The sequence below is a fragment of the Rhipicephalus microplus genome, chromosome X (genome assembly GCF_043290135.1).
Source record: "Rhipicephalus microplus isolate Deutch F79 chromosome X, USDA_Rmic, whole genome shotgun sequence".
Classification (NCBI taxonomy): Eukaryota; Metazoa; Arthropoda; class Arachnida; order Ixodida; family Ixodidae; genus Rhipicephalus; species Rhipicephalus microplus.
Genome location: NC_134710.1, coordinates 508,077,432 through 508,097,652, shown reverse-complemented (window position 1 = coordinate 508,097,652; position 20,221 = coordinate 508,077,432). Strand labels below are relative to the sequence as shown.

Here is a 20,221-nt window from a genome sequence, read left to right as displayed (position 1 = left end):
GACTTGACGCTTTTCTTGACTCGTGTAGATGCGATGGAAGCAACAGTACCTTCAAGCAGCAGTGTGGTACAACCCAACAACAGTGTCACATCGCTCGTTGAGGGCAGCGCTTCTCCTTCATTCAATAAATAGAAATAATGAAGTCGAAATGACAATTAAGCATTTTACAAACCATACTCAATTACGCAACATTCAACCGATACCCTCACCTCCCTGCGACACGTTTACTCCAGCTCGTCGTGTGGGTAGATGTACGTGTCTTTTTTGTTGCTTCTCGTGTTTCGTAGAATGCCTTGGAAATGCGGGCAGCCAGGCCGCAATACTGTGAACGGACAGGCGTTCTACACTAAACAGGCACGCTTATTCCAAGCACACTAACCTATAAGAAACGGCGTGGCGTAGAATGTAGAAAGGAAGGCACGAGTCAGCCACAGCATTGAGTGGCGCATCAGCAAATGGCCAGTTGCAAATAGCAATAGTATGTATCTCAAGTATGGGGACTGCCCTCTACTAGAACGGATTTGTTTCACAGGATAACCAGATGAAATAATTGTTGAGCCGAAGGAGTGGTAGACAAATCTTTTTGTAGCAAGCTTTGGAGCAGGCAGACCGTGCGTCTTATGCTTGATTAAGGATATACAGTGTTATGACTATAGCCGAATTATATGCAAACGCCTGTTTCGTTTCTTGTGCTCATATCGTGTCATTTTGACACGTGAGCACAAATTAGAGGGCGAGGAGAGCTTTTATAGTGCTTTTATAGTGCCTATATATACCTATTTCGGGCGTTGTAGCCTCAATTCGTATAGGTGCCTGTAAATGTCTGTTTTCAAAATCGATGCCTATATAAACGCTATTTAACCTGAAATTTTGCTTTCAAGTACCACTGAGCCCGGTATTCATGTTACCGGGCAAAATATAGGTTTCGGGACACTGTGTGGTGCAAACTACTCTTTATTTCACGAGTTACGTTTAGAACTGTCAAACTCAGAAGGCATTTTAGCCAAGAGGGAGGTAGACTAGCCTCTACACATGTATACCATCCATGTTGCGTCGTCTGCTCAGCCTCTTTCCAGTGTGCGCTCAGATGCGTAGGGAGCAGGAGGTGCCTCTGTGCAGCGGCAGGAAGATGAAGAATGAATGCGAAACTGTTGAGAGTCATCAGGGGAAGTAAGGAAGTAGAGTGCAGATAAAAAAATGCAATATCTATGTAGTTTTTGTTTTTTGTTTGTCAGTTACATGTGGTGCCTCACTGGGTCACCTGAAAATATTTATTTAGGCAGTGGAAAATGTTGCCTGCCCACTGAAAAGGTTTGTGTCACTAGAAATTTTAATTTGATCATTAGAAAGAGAACTGGGGCAAGTCCGTGAGAAACAAAATTTATTATTATACAGGCAAAGCAATTTTCATAAACACGCACCCATAGATGTGCTGCTGAGCAGTGTTCTACATATCAAGGCAGTCGAGGGCAGCTTGTACAAAAGTGTAATTGTGCCTATCATAAGCGGCACAGTCCACACGCTGGATGTGCTGCATAGAGCGCCCCGTGGCCTCAACCAGCAGAGCACGGCGATGTTCTTTCTTGGAGATCCCTTCCGGTGTCGTGAGGAGATCATCCCTCCGCTCGCTTAGGAATCCCTTTACACCTGCCTTGAACTTTGAGAAAAGCTCCTCAATCGGATTGAAGAAAGGGCTGTATGGCGGTAGCCACTTGACTGTGTGGTCGCTTGCCGTGAGGACAGCCTGTTCGGCGCGGCGGTGCGCTGGTGCGTTGTCAAACAGGAACACTGCCTGTATTCCTGGTTCCTGCTGTGAAACTTTACTCGAAACTTCTGCGAGAAAGTCGTTGAAGACAGCCCAGCAGTTTCGGTAGGGCGAAACGAGGTGCTCCAGCATGCCGTTTGTCAACTAGTGCGAAGGGGGCGAATGTAAATGTTATAGCCTGCATGTCAGCAAATGGCCTTCTCCACTGGACAATTGCCGACAAGGTCCACTGGGCTGTCTTCAACGACTGGGCGTGCACCTTCATCTCATGGGCGTGCGCCCCAACATGGTGAAGGTGATAGAATGGTCCTGCCTATGTCAAAGTAGTACGTGACACTGCGAGAACTATTTGAGACAACGTGTGTAATTTGTACAAACTGTTGCCTAAATAGAAGCATGAAAGTTTACAAAAATGTTAGAACACACAGGCGAAATCTATTCGCCTTATTTATTTAATTTCATATCGAGAGAGACGCGACACTAAGGTGCCTCCATTTTGTTTGCGTTGGTGTTCTCGCAGTTTGCGCATTGTGTCGGGGCCAGCATTCACAACGCTGGGCGTGGTTTTGGTGTATCGTCCCTAGCAGACGATGCAGCGGTATGACGCTGTGTATCGGGGTAAGCATACGTTATCCAAGCCAGCCTCTCCAAACGTGCGCGCAGATAGGGATCCATCCCACAAAAACTCGCAGTACAATACAAAAGAACATCGAGAAGGCAGAACACCGCTTGTACGCACGGGCTGACATGGGCATCTCATGCGAGTGTAGGTTACGCGCGCACGACGTGCTCATGCACGTCGTGTGATGCTCCAGCTCCGAGTGAATTTCATACCAATAGCGGGGAAGGAATTGGACTTACGAAGTCTTCTTAGAGTTAGTGGCGGAGGTTTCAAGCTCAGCTCCTGAGATTATGCTTTCGCCGCTTCTAATGATCAAATTAAAATTTCTAGTGACACAAACCTTTTCATTGGGCAGGCAACATTTTCCACTGCCTAAGTAAATATTTTCAGGTGACCCAGTGAGGCACCACATGTAACTGACAAACAAAAAACAAAAACTACATAGATATTGCTTTTTTTATCTGCACTCTACGTCCTTACTTCCCCTGATGACTCTCAACAGTTTCGCATTCATTCTTCATCTTCCTGCCGCTGCACAGAGGCACCTCCTGCTCCCTACGCATCTGAGCGCACACTGGAAAGAGGCTGAGCAGACGACGCGACATGGATGGTATACATGTGTAGAGGCTTGTCTACCTCCCTCTTGGCTAAAATGCCTTCTGAGTTTGACAGTTCTAAACGTAACTCGTGAAATAAAGAGTAGTTTGCACCACACAGTGTCCCGAAACCTATATTTTGCCCGGTAACATGAATACCGGGCTCAGTGGTACTTGAAAGCAAAATTTCAGGTTAAATAGCGTTTATATAGGCATCGATTTTGAAAACAGACATTTACAGGCACCTATACGAATTGAGGCTACAACGCCCGAAATAGGTATATATAGGCACTATAAAAGCACTATAAAAGCTCTCCTCGCCCTCTAATTTGTGCTCACGTGTCAAAATGACACGATATGAGCACAAGAAATGAAACAGGCGTTTGCATATAATTCGGCTATAGTCATAACACTGTATATCCTTAATCAAGCATAAGACGCACGGTCTGCCTGCTCCAAAGCTTGCTACAAAAACATTTGTCTATCACTCCTTCGGCTCAACAATTATTTCATCTGGTTATCCTGTGAAACAAATCCGTTGTAATAGAGGGCAGTCCCCATACTTGAGATACATACTATTGCTATTTGCAACTGGCCATTTGCTGATGCGCCATTCAATGCTGTGGCTGACTCGTGCCTTCCTTTCTACATTCTACGCCACGCCGTTTCTTATAGGTTAGTGTGCTTGGAATAAGCGTGCCTGTTTAGTGAAGAACGCCTGTCCGTTCACAGTATTGCAGCCTGGCTGCCCGCATTTTCAAGGCATTCTACGAAACACGAGAAGCAACAAAAAAGACGCGTACATCTACCCACACGACGAGCTGGAGTAAACGTGTCGCAGGGAGGTGAGGGTATCGGTTGAATGTTGCATAATTGAGTATGGTTGTAAAATGCTTAATTGCTATTTCGACTTCATTATTTCTATTTATTGAATGAAGGAGAAGCGCTGCCCTCAACGAGCGATGTGACACTGTTGTTGGGTCGTACCACACTGCTGCTTGAAGGTACTGTTGCTTCCATCGCATCTACACGAGTCAAGAAAAGCGTCAAGTCAAACAAAAGCCATGTAAAGACGCCTTTGACTGAATTCGAAACGCGCGATCTGGTGCCTACGTATACCGGTTAGCTGGTGAACGGCTGTGCAGCGCGAGAACTTAGTTTTTTACTAGCATACGCTGCCTGCAACGGCCTTCAAGTTAATGTTCTCTCAATGACGTTTCGTTTGATATTCATGAAAGCACGTTAGAGAGTGCTTGCATGACTGTTAGTCGTGATAACGTCACGTGAGTCAATAGTGATCAAGTCGGTTGGCCGAGTCATAAGTATAACATTATTGCTCTCTCACAGACGTTTCGTTCGATATGCATGAAAACAGGTTAGGACAGCGCGTGCGTGTGTGATAGACGTGATGACGTCACATGAGTCACTAGTATTCACGTCGCTAGGCCTAGTGAGAGCATTCAAGTTATTACTCTCTCGAAGACGTTTCGTTTGATATACATGAAGGCAGGTTACAGAGTGCTTGCGTGGGTGTCAGGCATGATGACGTCACGCCAGTCACTAGTATTCACGTCGCTAGGCCTAGTGAGAGCATTCAAGTTATGACTCTCTCTAAGACGTTTCGTTTGATATACATGAAGGCAGGTTACAGAGTGCTTGCGTGGGTGTCAGGCATGATGACGTCACGCCAGTCACTAGTGATGACGTCACTGGGCCTTGTGACAGCGTTCAAGTTATTACTCTCTCAAAGACATTTCGTTTGATATGCATGAAGACAGGTTAGGACACCGCGTGCGTGGGTGTCAGGCGTGATGACGTCACGCCAGTCACTAGTGATGACGTCACTGGGCCTTGTGACAGCGTTCAAGTTATTACTCTCTCAAAGACATTTCGTTTGATATGCATGAAGAGAGGTTTGGACACTGCGTGCGTGGGTGTCGGGCATGATGACGTCACGCCAGTCACTAGTGATGACGTCACTGAGCCTTGTGACAGCGTTCAAGTTATTACTCTCTCAAAGACATTTCGTTTGATATGCATGAAGACAGGTTAGGACACTGCGTGCGTGGGTGTCAGGCGTGATGACGTCACGCCAGTCACTAGTGATGACGTCACTGAGCCTTGTGACAGCGTTCAAGTTATTACTCTCTCAAAGACATTTCGTTCGATATGCATGAAGACAGGTTTGGACACTGCGTGCGTGTGTGATAGGCGTGATGACGTCACGCCAGTCACTAGTGATGACGTCACTGGGCCTTTTGACAGCGTTCAAGTTATTACTCTCTCAAAGACATTTCGTTTGATATGCATGAAGACAGGTTTGGACACTGCGTGTGCGTGTGATAGGCGTAATGACGTCACGTGAGTCACTAGTGATGACGTCACGCGGCCTAGTGCCAGCATTCAAGTTATTGCCCTTTCAAAGACGTTTTGTTTGATATGCATGAAGGCACATTATAGAGTGCTTGCGTGAGTCTTAGGCGAGATGACGTCACGCCAGTCACTAGTGATGACGTCACTGGGCCTTGTGACAGAGTTCAAGTTATTACTCTCTCAAACACGTTTCGTTTGATATGTATGAACTCAGGTTAGACGCTGCGTGCGTGGGTGTCAAACGCGATGACGTCACACGAGCCACTAGTGATCATGTCACTCTACCGATTGACAGCGTTCAATTTATTAGCCTCTCGAAGACGTTTCGTTTGGTATACATGATGGCAGGTTAGACATTGCGTGCGTGGGTGATAGGCGTGATGACGTCACCTAAATCACAAGTTATCAAGTGAGTTGGCCGAGTCATAGGTAACACGTTATCGCTCTCTCAAAGACGTTTCGTTTGGCATGCATGTCGGTAGGCGAGTAAATTACGTGTGCGGGTGATATTTGTGATGACGTCCCCTGAGGAACTGGTTATCAGGTGACTTGGCCGAGTTTTAGGTATCAAGATCCCGCCCTTTCAAAGACGTTTCATTTGATATGCATGACGGAAGGTTGAGACAGTGCATGCGTGGGTGATATGCGTGAGGACGTCACCTAAGTCACTCGTGATGAGATCATTGGCCTGGTTAATAAGTATCAAGTTATTACTGTGTGGACGGCTTTTCCTTTGATATGCATGTCGAAGGTGTGAATAGTGCTTACGCGGGTGATAGGCGTGATAAAGTCGCGCGAGTCGCATTGTGTTACTAGTGACTCATTCATGGCTTTTCCTTGTTAAATTCACTCCAAAGCTATTCACTCCACGCATTCCCGAAAATTCTGGGTCGTTTTGAAGTCACAATGTCATCAGGATTAAATTCACTGGCGTCCGGATTAAATCGGCTGGCGGTTGGATTAATTTCAGTGGCGGCTGGATTAAATTGACTGGCGCCTAGATTAATTTGGCTGGCGCTTGGATTAAATTGAGCGGGAAAACCTGTAGATATTGCACGGCATATTTGACTTTCAAACCAAAACATTACTAATGTTTGTAAATTTATGCATGTTTGTCTAGGCCAAGATTTCGGCTCGGCTTGAAGGCCGTCTGGTTTATTATTATTATTATTATTATTATTATTATTATTGATGATGATGATGATGATGCAACGGCAAAAGTCCGCAGCTACGCACTTATTGCTGATTAATGTGACATACACAGAAGAGTACGTAAATCAAGGTAACGTGCCGACATCCGTGATTCGTCTGTGGAATCAAAGTAGCTGTTGCACATTGACAGATTCCTTCTTGCCTCCACATATGCAAATGCCGGCATTTTAAACGCTGTCCCCAGTTTTCATTGCAGCCGTCCGAAGGCTTCCGTTGAGCTTCAAGCGTCGGAGCCCAGAGACATAAAATATAAACATGCATGTGCTCATTGGAAAAAAAAAGAAAATTTTTCAGTGCGGCTCTGTTCTTGCAACATTGTCGTTAGTCGTCAAAGCATTGTACTAATAGTAGTTAATATTTTTTTTGCAGAAAATTATATTTTAGAGGTGCCCAAATTAGGTGGGGACACAAATAAATAGTAAATACAGTAATGCAGGTAGAGTCAGATCTAATTCAATCCACATCCTAAATAGTTGAGTCAGTAGTTACAGTAGTTCACGTCCATCTATTTTAATTCAATTCACATCATAAGCGATGTGGGCTACAGCCATTACAGTAAACTAGATAATACTACAGTGACAGAATCGGCCAGGCTCCCGTGTCCTCATTTTGCACGGATGCTGTGAGATGGCACCACTTCTATGTTTCCTAACAGCTTTGACTGCGATGTCGGACCATCGCAGGCTCCTTCCAACTTTCATCTTTGGTTACTTTTAAGTGGTGTGTTTGCTTTGTGGTTCTTTCGAACATCAAACAGCTGACTTGCTGACTGCCTATCTCGGGGGTTTTATTTTTGCCAGATATACATACTTTTTCACATTTACCGCACACACTCAGATCATTGTGAGTGCATCTGGTAAATACTTATTTTATACAGAGCACCGATTTTTTTTATCACTCGAGGGTTTGTTTCTAGTTCAGTTTTCCAAGCGGATGTGGTGGTCATGGAATCAGCTTTTGTCTTGGAAAACCTGGAAAAGTCAAGGAATTTAGAAATATCAAATCTGTAGTTCACCCTGAGTTGCACATTTAAAACAGCGCAAAAGACGAGAGACAAGGACTCGGACCATAGTGCTGACTCGCAAAGTTTATTCACCATAATTATGCGATATTTGCTGTCCTCAGAGATTGAAATTTTAGGGGTAAGAAATTAATGCATATTTCCGTTTCTTTCGTCTTGAGTGTGTGTCATGTCGACATAGTTTTGATTCATACATTTACACCTGAACCAACCTTACTTTTAGCCGCCTGTTTTATGGTGACATGTAGCAGTTATCGCATTTGTTCTTACCAATATGTTGCTTTTCAATCCATGGGCACTGTGCATGCAGTCTATGGCATAAAAAAAAGAATGGTGCTCTTTTACTGGCTCCATTTGAAATTTCCAAGCAAGTTTTGCCAACTGGCCCAGGAATATACTGTAGGAGTCTAATTGTTTTACTTACTTGAAATAAAGAAGCTTTAATTGTCAACACGGGTAATGTCTCATATGTAAGCACAAAGAGGCATGGTGGAGAGCAATGATCAATGACTTCGATTGAGTAAAACCTAAAATTTACAAAATAGCTCCTGGTTCTAACTGTTAAATGTCTGGTCATTTAAAGAATCAATACATATACCATTTAGTTACTGTAGGGAAAAAGCAGGCTTGGAATTTTAGTATTTCGTTGCATCATGTTTTTTAACTTTCAAAGTTGCGAATAAGCTTCTGTACTTTTCATTGTGAAACTCCGAAATGGACGGTTGACCATGTTCGTCATGACATCTACTGTAAACACCTTTTCGTTCAGGTTGTATGCTGGCACTCTAGCTTGAAGAGTTCATGCTTCTGGTTGCCTATGGGCACACAGCTGAGAGGCATTTCAGTGACCAACAAAAAAGAAAAGCCATGCGTACCAGACAAGTTCGGTGTTGACACAATAAGAATAAACCAGCTATTTAAGGCTCTGTCCAATTCTTTAAAATAAAGGTTTATGCTTATGCAATGAATTGTTTATCATAGGGGTTATGAACTGGTGGATTAAGTCGCTGTCTTTGCAAGCGAAAAACAGTAGCGTTTCAGACAAAATAAATGGTAGCATTTTGTTTCTCTCAAAATTAGAAGCATACCAAAAGCTGTAATATTTCAACATGAAATTTTTTTTGCAACATGGAATGAAAAAGTGCGTTGCAAGAGAGCATACTACAGTATTGTGATCAGTAAGCCAAGTGTGCCTGTTGATGAAATTTGTATGTGCAGGGTGCATTACCCTGCTGATCATCAATTAGGTCTCCTGTGCCCAACTGTGGATCAAGTCTTTGGTCAAGAAAGGTTCAACGTGAAGTTGTGTGACCTGGTCATCTTGAAGATGCTTTATTTTCTTGAAATAAAATGTGCCTTTTTTATACAAAAATAACTGTCACCTAATCGCTGAATCTGCATTCTGTGGTGCCTTTCATGTATTTATGCAAGCTCCCAAGCATTCATAGGCATGCAAAAAGAACACTGTTGCAGTTATTGATTTTCCAAAAAGTATTTTCCCTCACTGCCTAAAAAAAGTAATTGGTTACATGCCAAATAATAAAATGTAATATAATGCGTGCGAAGAGGAACGGGGAGTGTGTAATGAGTGAAGATGGCGTCCCTGCAGTTTATTCTTTATATTCTTCAATATGGAATTTAATAGAATCCATGCGAAAAGGAACGGGGTGCGTGTGACGATGGAATCCATGAAGTTCATTCCTTATTCTTCAAGATGTATCAGCCCGCCCTGTTCGGATAGCTTTGCTTCTTCTGTTACCCGTCACTCGGCCAATATAAGGTCATTTTCAACTAATGACATTAGGTGCACTTCATGTCATTTTACCAGCATTTCGTCGCACAATCAAAAGAAATATTTTAGAATGGTGACCATGACCTAAGCTTTTCCAAGCCATGACTTTGGGAGAAATAAACATACAGTAAAACTTGCATGAAACATCTGTGCATCCTTGAAAAAATATTTTATCACTAAAAAGGTGCTGTTAAAATATGAACAGCCTTTTTACGTGAATTGTCGAAGCGCTGCACGTCACAAACGAAGTCAAGCCAAGAGTGAATGAAAACCAACATGGCCGACGATATTACGATCGTTTATAGATGGGTGGTGGTAAAAACTTTATTTTTCCTTTGGAAAGGAAAGTGGCAATGGTACAGAGATGAGATGTTGCTACGCTTAGTAGTCCTTCGCAACCCTCTCTGCCCAACCCAGGATGGCCTCCTGGACGTCAAGTTTCAAGCTGCGCAAGGCAGCCACCCACTTCTCCTCATTACTTACTACTTGTTTGAGGGAAGGGGAAGGGGGGGAGGTGCATAGGGCACCCATGATTAAGATCTGTTTTCCGTGGGGAGACATATTTACAGGAGGAGGACGGGTAAAGAGAGGGGTACATGAAGTTTCAGTTTCAGTTTCAGTTTTATTGAGCATTTTCTTCACAGAGTTGCGAAAAAGAAAACGCAAGGATAGGAGCAAAAAGCTGCTATATTAGCAGCTTGACGAGGCTCCTACCCCTTTTCACTTGGCATTACAAAATCAGCAGAGCACAAAACATAAAAAACAATTTGACGTCGATTTTCAAAACTTCAATAAATTAGGAAATAAAAAGAAAATGCATCAAAATTACATCAGTTTCAGGTTTACATAAAATAAGCAAACCACATAGAGAGAAAAACAACAAAAAACAAAAGAAAACAGCGTGTGGTCAATCATGAAACAATGCACACGTTGCTAAACGGCTACCAAAGTATTACAAAATGATTATACAACGTTTACAACACTGGGTATGCGAAAAGCACGAGTTTTAATGCACAAGGAAAACACTGACGAGTGAAATGTTGTATGTTTTACTCGTAAAAAAAAGCAACGAAAAAAAATGTCAAAGAAAGCAAACATTATAGGATGCCATGTTGCACAAGCACTATTATAGGGTGTTTCTTTTACATATAGTACTGTAGCCGGACAACTAGAAGATGCTAAACTACACGCCGCCATTTTGGATGAGAAGGTTCTTAAGTTGTTTTTTATGTATATTAAAGATGTCGATGTTTTTATTTTCAAACATGTTAAAACAAGCTGGAATACAGTGTTCAAGTCTTCTCAAACCGTGATTAGTTCGCGAATAAGGAACAAACCAGGAAGGCCTTTTCCGAATGTCATAATAGGATTGTGTATTTTTCCTGAGGTTACACAGTTTAAGAAAACAAGCGTTGTTTGATAGCAAGCTTTGTTTGTATTTCATAATAAGGTTGAAACTGTGTATGTGATCCATCGGTAAAATCTTATATTCTCTGAATAAATGACTTGTATGTGCGTCGTATGGTACGTTTGCAATATGACGAATCGCTTTTTTCTGCAGTAAAAATATTTTGTTCCGATTTGCTTTAGATGTATCTGCCCACACTAAACTACAATAGTTTATGTGAGATGAAAACAACGTATTACAGAGTAAAAGTTTAATGTTTGCTGGAAGTATCTGTCGAAGTTTAGAGAGAGCACCACACGTCCTAGCTATATTTCTAGTTACTTTATTAACGTGTTCATCCCAATTAAGATTTTCATTAAAAATTACTCCTAAGGATGAAACTTCTTTGACAACCTCAATTTTTTCGGGCCCGAGATATATATCCAAACCACGGCAGACAGCCTTCTGAACCGGTGCGAATACCACAGCTTTGGATTTTTTTGTGTTGATCGTTAAATAATTTGCAGTACTCCAAATGAAGATGTCGTTAAGAATGTTGTTGGCTGAGTCTGCAAGCTTACCTAAATCATTACCATGAAAAAATATACTAGTGTCATCTGCATAAATTATAAAGTCCACATATTTGCTGACACTTGTTATGTCGTTTATATAAATATTAAACAGTAGGGGCCCTAATATGCTGCCCTGAGGTACACCTGACGTTATGGTTAGTAGGGAGGATTGGCTGTCATTTATAACTACAGATTGCTTTCTTTGTGATAAATAAGATTTCAGAAAGTCAAGTGGGGTTCCCCGAAAACCATAATGACGCAATTTTGCATAGAGTACTACGTGGTTGATTCTATCGAACGCTTTGGAATAGTCAATAAAAACACCCAATGTTAACAGTTTCTTTTCAAATGAGTTAAGTATGAGTTCTTTTTGTGTGAGGAGAGCCAGTTCCGTGGACATGCCCCGTCGGAAGCCAAATTGATGCGGTGATAATATAGAGTACTTTTCACAAAAAGACATGACACGTTGATATATTATTTTCTCTAGCCCTTTAGATATAACAGGAAGTATCGAGATCGGACGATAATTAGAAAAAATATTTCGGTCACCAGATTTGTATAAGACACTAACTCTCGCATGCTTCATTTTTTCTGGGAAAACTCCCGTGGATAAGCAGATATTAAACAGATGGGTAAGAACAGGTAACAAAAGATCAAGTGCTGCTTTAATAGGTCTAATTTGTAGGTCATCTATGTCCCGAGCAGTAGTGTTCTTTAGTGACATAAATACAGACAGTACTTCTTCAGGAGTTGTGTTTAAAAAATATGCAGTGCTCATGTTTGGCACACCTAGAAAGTCCCTGTAATCACTATTACAGGCACGAGAAGGGTTTGATAAATCAGAAGACACCAGCGTTGTGAAGTACACGTTAAATTTATTAGCAAGTTCTTGACCCTTTACTATCTTGTTATCTATGTTTAACTCAAGTGCGTTGTCTCGAGAGCAACTTCTATTTAGAAGCTTATTTATTTCTCGCCAAAGCACGTCGCCACGAGTGCTAACCCTCTTGAAGAGAGCTTCATAGTACGCATCCTTAGTTTTTCTCAGTTGCTTCGTTACAAAATTTCTATACCGCTTGAATTTTGAAAGATCATTGTGGTCTCTTGTTTTCACGAATTTCGCGTACAGTAGATTTTTCTTCTTAATCATTTCCAGACATTCTCGCGTCATCCATTGTTTCCGACCTTTCTTCAGGGTTTCGACAGTTTTATATTTAAAACACTTATGGTAAGTTTTTCTTAACAGGCACATGAATATTTCATACGCCTCGTTAGCGTTAACTGATTTATAGACAGGATCCCAACAAATCTGCGCAATTTCACGCCTAAAAGTGTCTAATGTTTTGTTACTAATTTCCTGTATTTTGTATGATTCTGGAGTTGATACTTTTGCACGATTAAGATACTCGTTGCGATTTTGAAACATGTATATAGGGTAGTGATCACTAATATCGGCAATAACAGTTCCAGATACGGTTGAATCACTTATGTCATTTGTAATAAGTAAGTCGATAAGGCTTTCAGTATCTAAAGTGACACGTGTAGGTTCAGTAATAATATTAGCACACGCAAAGGAATCAAGTAGTAGTTGGAAGTTACGAGTGGTTTCAGTTTGCTGTAAAAGGTTTATATTGCAGTCGCCCCCTATGATAATGTGCAACTTGTTAGTGCACGCATACGTAAGCAGATTTTCAAGAAATTGAAAAAACGCTTCTGTTTTTCCGTCAGGTGGACGATAAACTACCACATATACATACTTGTGACATGCTAGTGATAATGCCTCATAGTCTGGTGTAATCGCTGAAAATTCTGAGAGAAGGCTGCAAACTAAGTGGTCAGCAATTAGTTGCAAAACACCTCCCCCTCGACGAGAGGGCCTGTTTAGAAAGAACGATTTATACGTTGGCAAGCATAGTACCTCATCATTGCACGTGTACCAAGTTTCAGAAATCATGATGATGTCGAATTTAAACGAGAATTCGTCGAGAAACGTAGTTATATCATCGTGCTTGTTGCGAGCTGAGCGAGCATTTAAGTGCATGATACTGCAATATCCACTAGTGTAAGGTATATTGACATCACGTGGTAATATCACCATTTTAACAAAAGGAAAAAAAGAAAAAGAAAAAAAAAGGTCGCGCCGAAAAAACGAAAAGCGCTAATCAGATAAGCCTACGGCATGCTAGATGCCCCGCGGCTGCTTGAAGTGGCCGCGTGCATTTTGTGCAAGTCAGCTTCACATGTGATTTGAACTGCACGAGATGTTTCCGTTTCACGCGCAAATATTTTGCCACCACTAGCCAAATAAAGTGAAGAAGGTGAGATGAGGGAAAGCTGAGAGTCTGCAGCTGTCGCCACAGTACTTCACGCCCTCGCGGGCATTTCGACATTAGCGGCGGTAAGATTAAACGGGCAAGGCGTTGGTGATTACAGATGACTTGGAAATGTTAGAAGGTGATCCCGCGCAGCCAATGGTGCCATTGTCGAAACAGAGCTTGTTTCTTCTAGCGCCTGCACCCGGACTGTAAATCCTCGGGCGCTGGCGTGAGCCGCCTCGTTACCGGCAAGGCTCGCGTGCGCGGGAGTCCATAATAAAGCTGTGTCTTGTCGCGGGGTATGGGGCAGAAGAAGGGAGAGGGCTGTTTTGGGCACCCTACCCGTTCCGAAATTGTAGATGGCAGTTTTTGAATCTTGGGGTACGGTTTAGTGAAGACTTAACGTGGAATGTCCACATTGCTCATGTAGTTGCGCAACTTGCGGGAACGATAGGATGCATGTACAGAATTCGTTCCCTTATTCCTCAGTGGTTGAAGAAAAATTTGTACAATGCTGTATTCTATTCGAGACTTTGTTACGGTGTACTATTATGGGATAGGACAACAGTGAAAAATTATAACAAACTTATAATTCTACAAAAAAAAATCTTTGCTGTTGTGAAAATTACCAGGGTAGAGTAGACCGTTTGCACACTTCAGTGCTCTTTCATAAACATGAAATGTTAAAAGCCAACCAAATATATTAAACTGCTTCAAGAGGTACACGAAAACAAGTGGTATAAGCAAAAAGAAAATGATCAACATTATTCTGCTAGAAGAAACCGCATTTACTGAGAACCAGGACAAATTATGGAAAACCAACGCTGCATTACCAATGAATGCGAATGGTTAACGAATTACAAAATGACTTGTAGTTTGACGTCAGTCTAGGGACATTTAAAAAGAAGGTTAAAGAAGTTTTGATAAAAAAAGAAATAACTTACCATCACTAATATATATTTTGTAAAAAGAGTAGGCAGAATTAGACCACGACATATTAGTGTTCGGAAAGTATGTCACTTTATAATGATATACGATGCATCCATTTTTGTTCCTGTTAAGATTTGTAGATTGTAAGATTTGCGTATCGGTATTATGTCAAGTTTATTATGTGTTGGTTGTTTTTTATTACTGTATTTATTTTGTTAGCATGCATGTGGTACATGGCATGTTATTTTTGTGGCTTGTTTTATCTGCAAGCAAAACAAAAAAAAGGATGTGCATCTGTGATGAGCTGCAGGTGCAGAGGCCTTTGTCAGACGTATGAAAGCCGTATGCTTCTGTATTCTTTTTCTTGTATATAAAAAATAAACTAAATTAGTACTACGACTACTACTAATATTAAGTGAATAATGTGGAACTGTAAGGGCGAGAGCAATGGTTGCTTCTTCTGCCTCTTCAGAAGAGGAAGCAGAAATGAAAGCAGCAGTTTGACCTTGTTAGCTGACAACCGAGAGGGTGAAATGAGGATGGGTACTGTATTCGGCAGCATTGACATAAAGCACTTTTTTAGAAGTAAAAAATAGTTTTTCAAAAGTTTTTGCACGCTGTCGTCAACGTTGCTCATGGTGCACAGGTTGCATGTTTTTAGGGAGTGGCGAAATGTGTTGATTCATGTGTATTTCACGCGGAATAGTGTGTTCGGTATTAGTGGTTGGAGTTGGCCTGATACTGAGGGTATCAAGTATGCATCTTCCAGTCTCTGTGTTGGAGAGGCGGGCATATTGTGAAGTTGAGTGTGCTTAAGTAAGTTCGGTTAGGGTGTTGAATGTGCCTGTCCCCATGAGTCATGCAGGGCACTTTCGAATGGGGACTCCGAGAGCGAATTAGTAGATTTTGCACAACAAGGTATTTATGTCATTTTCTTTCCTTTTCAGAAGGGACAGATAAGGGAGAGAATAAGCCACTTAATTGAGGACGAAGGCTTGGATGAGGCAGAGCAGCTCTGCCTCTCGTAGCTCGCCTTGCTTATTAGATATCCTGCCTACAAGGCAAAGAGTGTGGTCCACAGTTGTCTGAAGTGCTTTAATTGTGTGCGTGTTTATTTCCGATTTTGCCTATATATAAATATTGCCGATTTCGTTGTATGTGTAGTCCAAGCACCGTGAGCCTGTCAACTTTAAGTACGGTTGTATTGTTCAGGATTATTTGTATATCAGGCATGTGCTTTTCAGAGCCCTGATAGGCAGGAAGGAGAAGCAGTTCGGATTTAGTGGGTGAACAGGTCAGATTCATGTTACCCGCACCAACTACCACCTTGTCAGCAGCAGTCTGCAGAGTCTCCTGAATGTGACCGTCAGAGCTGTTTGTCACCCAGAGGGTATTAGCATCTGCATAAAGTGCGAAATTTGAGATCTGGTATGGATCTCGGCATTCTAGCCAATAGTATCTTGAAGATATTAAAAAGGAAAGAGGATAACACTGATTCTTGAGGTGTGCTGATTGATTGATTGATTTGTGGGGTTTAACGTCCCAAAACCACTATTTGATTATGAGAGACGGCGTAGTGGAGGGCTCCGGAAATTTTGACCACCTGGGGTTCTTTAACGTGCACCCAAATCTGAGTACACGTGCCTACAACATTTCCGCCTCCATCGGAAATGCAGCCGCCACAGCCGACCTGCGGGTCAGCAGCCGAGTACCTTAGCCACTAGACCACCGTGGCGGGGCTCCTTGAGGTGTGCTGAAACGCCCCAAGGAGTAAGAGCAAGAGTGTTCAGACACAATGTTAATAGTGGCTGCACGGTTCGAAAAGAACGTAGATATATAATTTTTTTATTTTTTTATTAACGTCTATAGCGCTCAGTTCACTTAGGCTGACGTCGTTGAAAGCCCCATGGCGATCGAGACTGAGAATTGCCTGAGTATTGATGCTAGAGTTGGGGATAATGATGTCATGCTTCAGTCAAAGCATGACATCTTGGCTGGAAATGGATTTACAGAAGCCTATCATTTTGTGAGGGTGTAACTTGTGTTCTTCTATGAATTTCTTAAGGGGGTTGAGAATGTTGTGTTCAAGTGCCATTCTAATGCATGAAGTGAGAAAAATCGGGCGCAGGCTGGCTGTGTTTATGGGCCTACTACAAGGTTTTGCTATGAAAATAACTCTGGCGTCCGTCCACACAGCTGGCAAGGTGGAAGTGTCGAGGCAGTGGTTAAAAAATTTAGTGAGGGCTATAATTGAGTTTTCATCTAATATGCGGAGAAGTTTGTTATTGTCGAGGTCAGGGCCTGGTGCGGATGGGGTGTGAAGGTTCGCAAGTGCGTGTCTAACCTCAGCCTACGTTATGGGACTAATGAGATCATCATTTAGTTGTCTGATATATTCAGGTGCATCGTATCGATACGCGCTGGATAGGTGTTTGTTGGAGAGATCATTAAAAAGGGTGTTTAGGTCGCCTTTGTGCTAGTGAAGTAGCTTGTTAATGTGATGGTTATTTGCGGTACGTGATATGTTAGGGTCTAATAAATGCCGCAGGAGCTGTCATTGCCATGTTCTCTTGCTGTCTATGGGGCCATGCATACGTTCGCATTTTTGGGCCCATTGTTGGCAAGCAAGCTGTATAGTACAGTCCTGAATTTGCAAATCGAGTCGCAATTCCGAGTCTAAGTCGGCGATTGTGTCGCCTCTTCTTTCAACATTGGAGCAGAGATTGCTTAGCTTCACACATGGTGATGAAGTAGGCCGTCAACAGTTTTAAAAGGCGTATCAGGTAGTAACATGGCAATATGCGTTTTTGTGCCAGTGTGCAGTTGTACCCATTCTGAGATATTGTCTATCTCGGTAGGCGCCGAGCAGTGACAGGCCTCGAGGAACTTGTTCCAGTTAATAAGGCTCAGGGGCTGAGGAGCTAGGGGTTTGTGTCGAAAGTGTATGGTAGTTTGAATAATGTAGTGGTCACTACAGAAGTTAATGTTCAGATTGGTCCATGCGACACACTGAACGCTACGGCTGAGTGTCAGTTCTGGAGATGTATCTTTAGCTACTTTATTACCTAATCTAGTGGGCATGTGTATATTGTTGTGGAGGGTGAGGTGGTAGTCCTGCATGTGAACCACTAAAGCCCTACCCATACTATCAAGTATGGGGCCACTCTGCTAAGAAGCAGAGTGGCCCCAACTTGATTTCATGCATTGAAATCATCAAGTGTTGGGAAATGGTGATGTTTCGCGGCCGCAATGGCGGGCAAAGAGAGAATTGAAGCGATGGTGTTCGGCCTGTGGCCAACTATAGACATTTAATACGTATAAAGGCGACTCCTGTGTTTTGAAAAGGACCTCCAAGAAGTGGTGCTCCACGTCTATGCCGTCAAAATTAGACGTGTTACCGTCAAGTGTTTTTGTGTTAATATTGCAGTATCGAGGCGATTGGGCCAGGAGGCCGAATATTGTCGAAGAGTCGCTTTCTTTTTTGCGGAACCCCCTGCAGTTTCATTGCCATACCACAAAGTTCCACCGATTGGGGTTCGCTGCCGTTGTCCGGAGGGGGTGTAGGGGATGAGGCGGGTACGGCTATGTTTGGATTGTAGGCCGTGACGGCAGCAATCCATGCAGTGATCTGCTGCATGTGCGCTTGTACAACATCTAGAAACTTGTCAAGTTTGTAATTTATGGCAGCTTGGCCATTCTCCAGAACCGTGAATCAGCTCTCTATGTGAGAAATCTTGCTTTCAACGACAGCACATTTCTTCTGTGTATTATTTTCAAGGGCATTTATCCTGTCATGAAGAGTTAAAACTGAGTCACTGAGAGATTCTTCCTGGCGTGGTGTGGCAGGGGTTTTGCACTTATTTGAGGGTGGCAGGGTGTCTTGAGACATTAGAGGTGTAGTGTTCATGTCAGTAGGAGGAAGAGGTATCGTGGATTCTATGGTAGGAGGAAAGTCAGCAGGAATGATTGATTTATATGTGGTGTTTAATGTTCCAAAACCACCATATGATTATGAGAGACGCCGTAGTGGAGGGCTCCGGAAATTTAGACCACCTTAAGTTCTTTAACGTGCACCCAAATCTGAGCACACGGGTCTACAACATTTCCGCCTCCATCGGAAATGCAGCCGCCGCAGCCAGAATTCGATCCCGTGACCTGCGGGTCAGCAACCGAGTACCTTAGCCATTAGACCGCCGCGGCGGGGCAGTCAGCAGGAATAAAAGATTGTGGCTCGGAATGCTGCGAAAGATTGCTAAAGGGCATTCGGGATTGAAGCTCGACTTCTAGCTTTTGGATTTCTGCACTGTGAAAAAATCGCACAGCAGGCCACCCTGGAGAGCCATTTCGGCCGATTATCGGCGCGCCTTATAATTTTTCGTAGACGCTATGTGTAATTTATCAGGAGACATTCGTGTGACGTACCCAAAGAAGCATTAGCGAGGTGGTCACCATGCTCGCTGAACTATGTACCCAATTTTAAGCTGCGAAACAACTCTACTGTCAAAGGTCACAACATGCACTTTATGGAAAATGCTTAGTTTTAGGCATTTTTTACTTAAACAAATAAGCATTTTATCTTAACCTTTAACTGCCTCGTTCTTTTCTACATCGCTAGGTTTCTACTGCCATGCCACAAGTTTGCTCATGGGAAATTGACACCTGCACCGAAATTGCTGCATTTGCTCTGTATTTTACTTCATTACTCAGTTATGCAATACGTGGGGAACTGATTTTTCATTAATTGTCACTTTGGGCCATTTAGTACGTGTGAAGAAACAGCTGTGCATGAATACTTAGATATGTAGCCAGTGAGCTTATAAATATAAGTTCATGCTTTTTTGCTACACGAGTAGTAACACTTTTACACAATAGTCTCAATACAAGCCTATTATAGTATGTATACAAATTTATGCAGCATATTTGGTCTCATTTTCCTGCTGTGAACAGTGGTTCCCCGAGACGTGTTTCATGACCGTTCTTATAATTTCCTTTCTGATATAATAGTGTCTCCCGCATCATTTAAGTACTAATAGACTGTCGGCAGCCACTCGTTCATAGTCGCATTTAGCGAGTCGTTTCACTGCAAAGATTGTACAGGGTCGTCCACCCTTAGTACGAACACGACGCCGCATGGCTTCGCTCCGTGGGGCACCAGCAGAAGCAGTGCGGCTGCGCATCGAAGCTTATCGACACAGGCGCACAAGAGCCTAGAAGCGGGGCTTCATTTCGTTTAAAAGCACGGGAGCGCACCGTGCCTGTTTTGCCGTGAAACAAACTTAAAGCGCCTGAAAAACTGCGAACGTTCCAGGAAAGCGGGCTTATCTCAGTGCAACGTGTTGTGTAGTCACCATATTTGAGACCTGGGTGATCCCTCTTGTTTCAGCACCAAAATACCGGTTTAGTGCATACATTGTTGCAAGCTCTTGAGTATTGGTTTTGCTTTGTTGGTGGTGTTTTAGACCGTGAAAGAATATTGCCACTGAGCGGTGCTCTGAGAAGTTTCTATTACCTGAAAATATTTACCGTGGCTTGAAATTATGTGCGCAATGGTTTCTGGATTTCCCCCGCATTTAAACACGGCTTGTGTCTCTCGACTAATTTTAGCCGAGCTGTCAACCAGTAAGCCTACGCAGCGG

At 42.7% G+C, this 20,221-nt stretch overlaps 2 protein-coding genes across 4 annotated transcripts in view; one reads left to right on the top strand and one right to left on the bottom strand.

Annotated features, from left to right (window-relative positions):
* Positions 1-8,964, top strand: part of LOC119160728 (motile sperm domain-containing protein 1) — a 114,374-nt gene extending 105,410 nt beyond the window's left edge. For both annotated transcript variants that reach the window (XR_012887797.1, XM_075881113.1), the window contains one exon: positions 8,808-8,964. Coding sequence is in view for 1 of the 2 variants with exons in the window: in XM_075881113.1 (XP_075737228.1) it covers positions 8,808-8,836 (29 nt within the window). In the remaining variant the exon portion in view is untranslated. The remainder of the gene's footprint in view (positions 1-8,807) is intronic.
* The window catches only part of CAP (Cbl-associated protein), a 1,014,121-nt gene continuing 1,001,230 nt past the window's right edge, over positions 7,331-20,221 (bottom strand). For both annotated transcript variants that reach the window (XM_075881096.1, XM_075881099.1), the window contains exon 28: positions 7,331-7,539. The gene's annotated coding sequence lies outside the window, so the exon portion shown is untranslated. The remainder of the gene's footprint in view (positions 7,540-20,221) is intronic.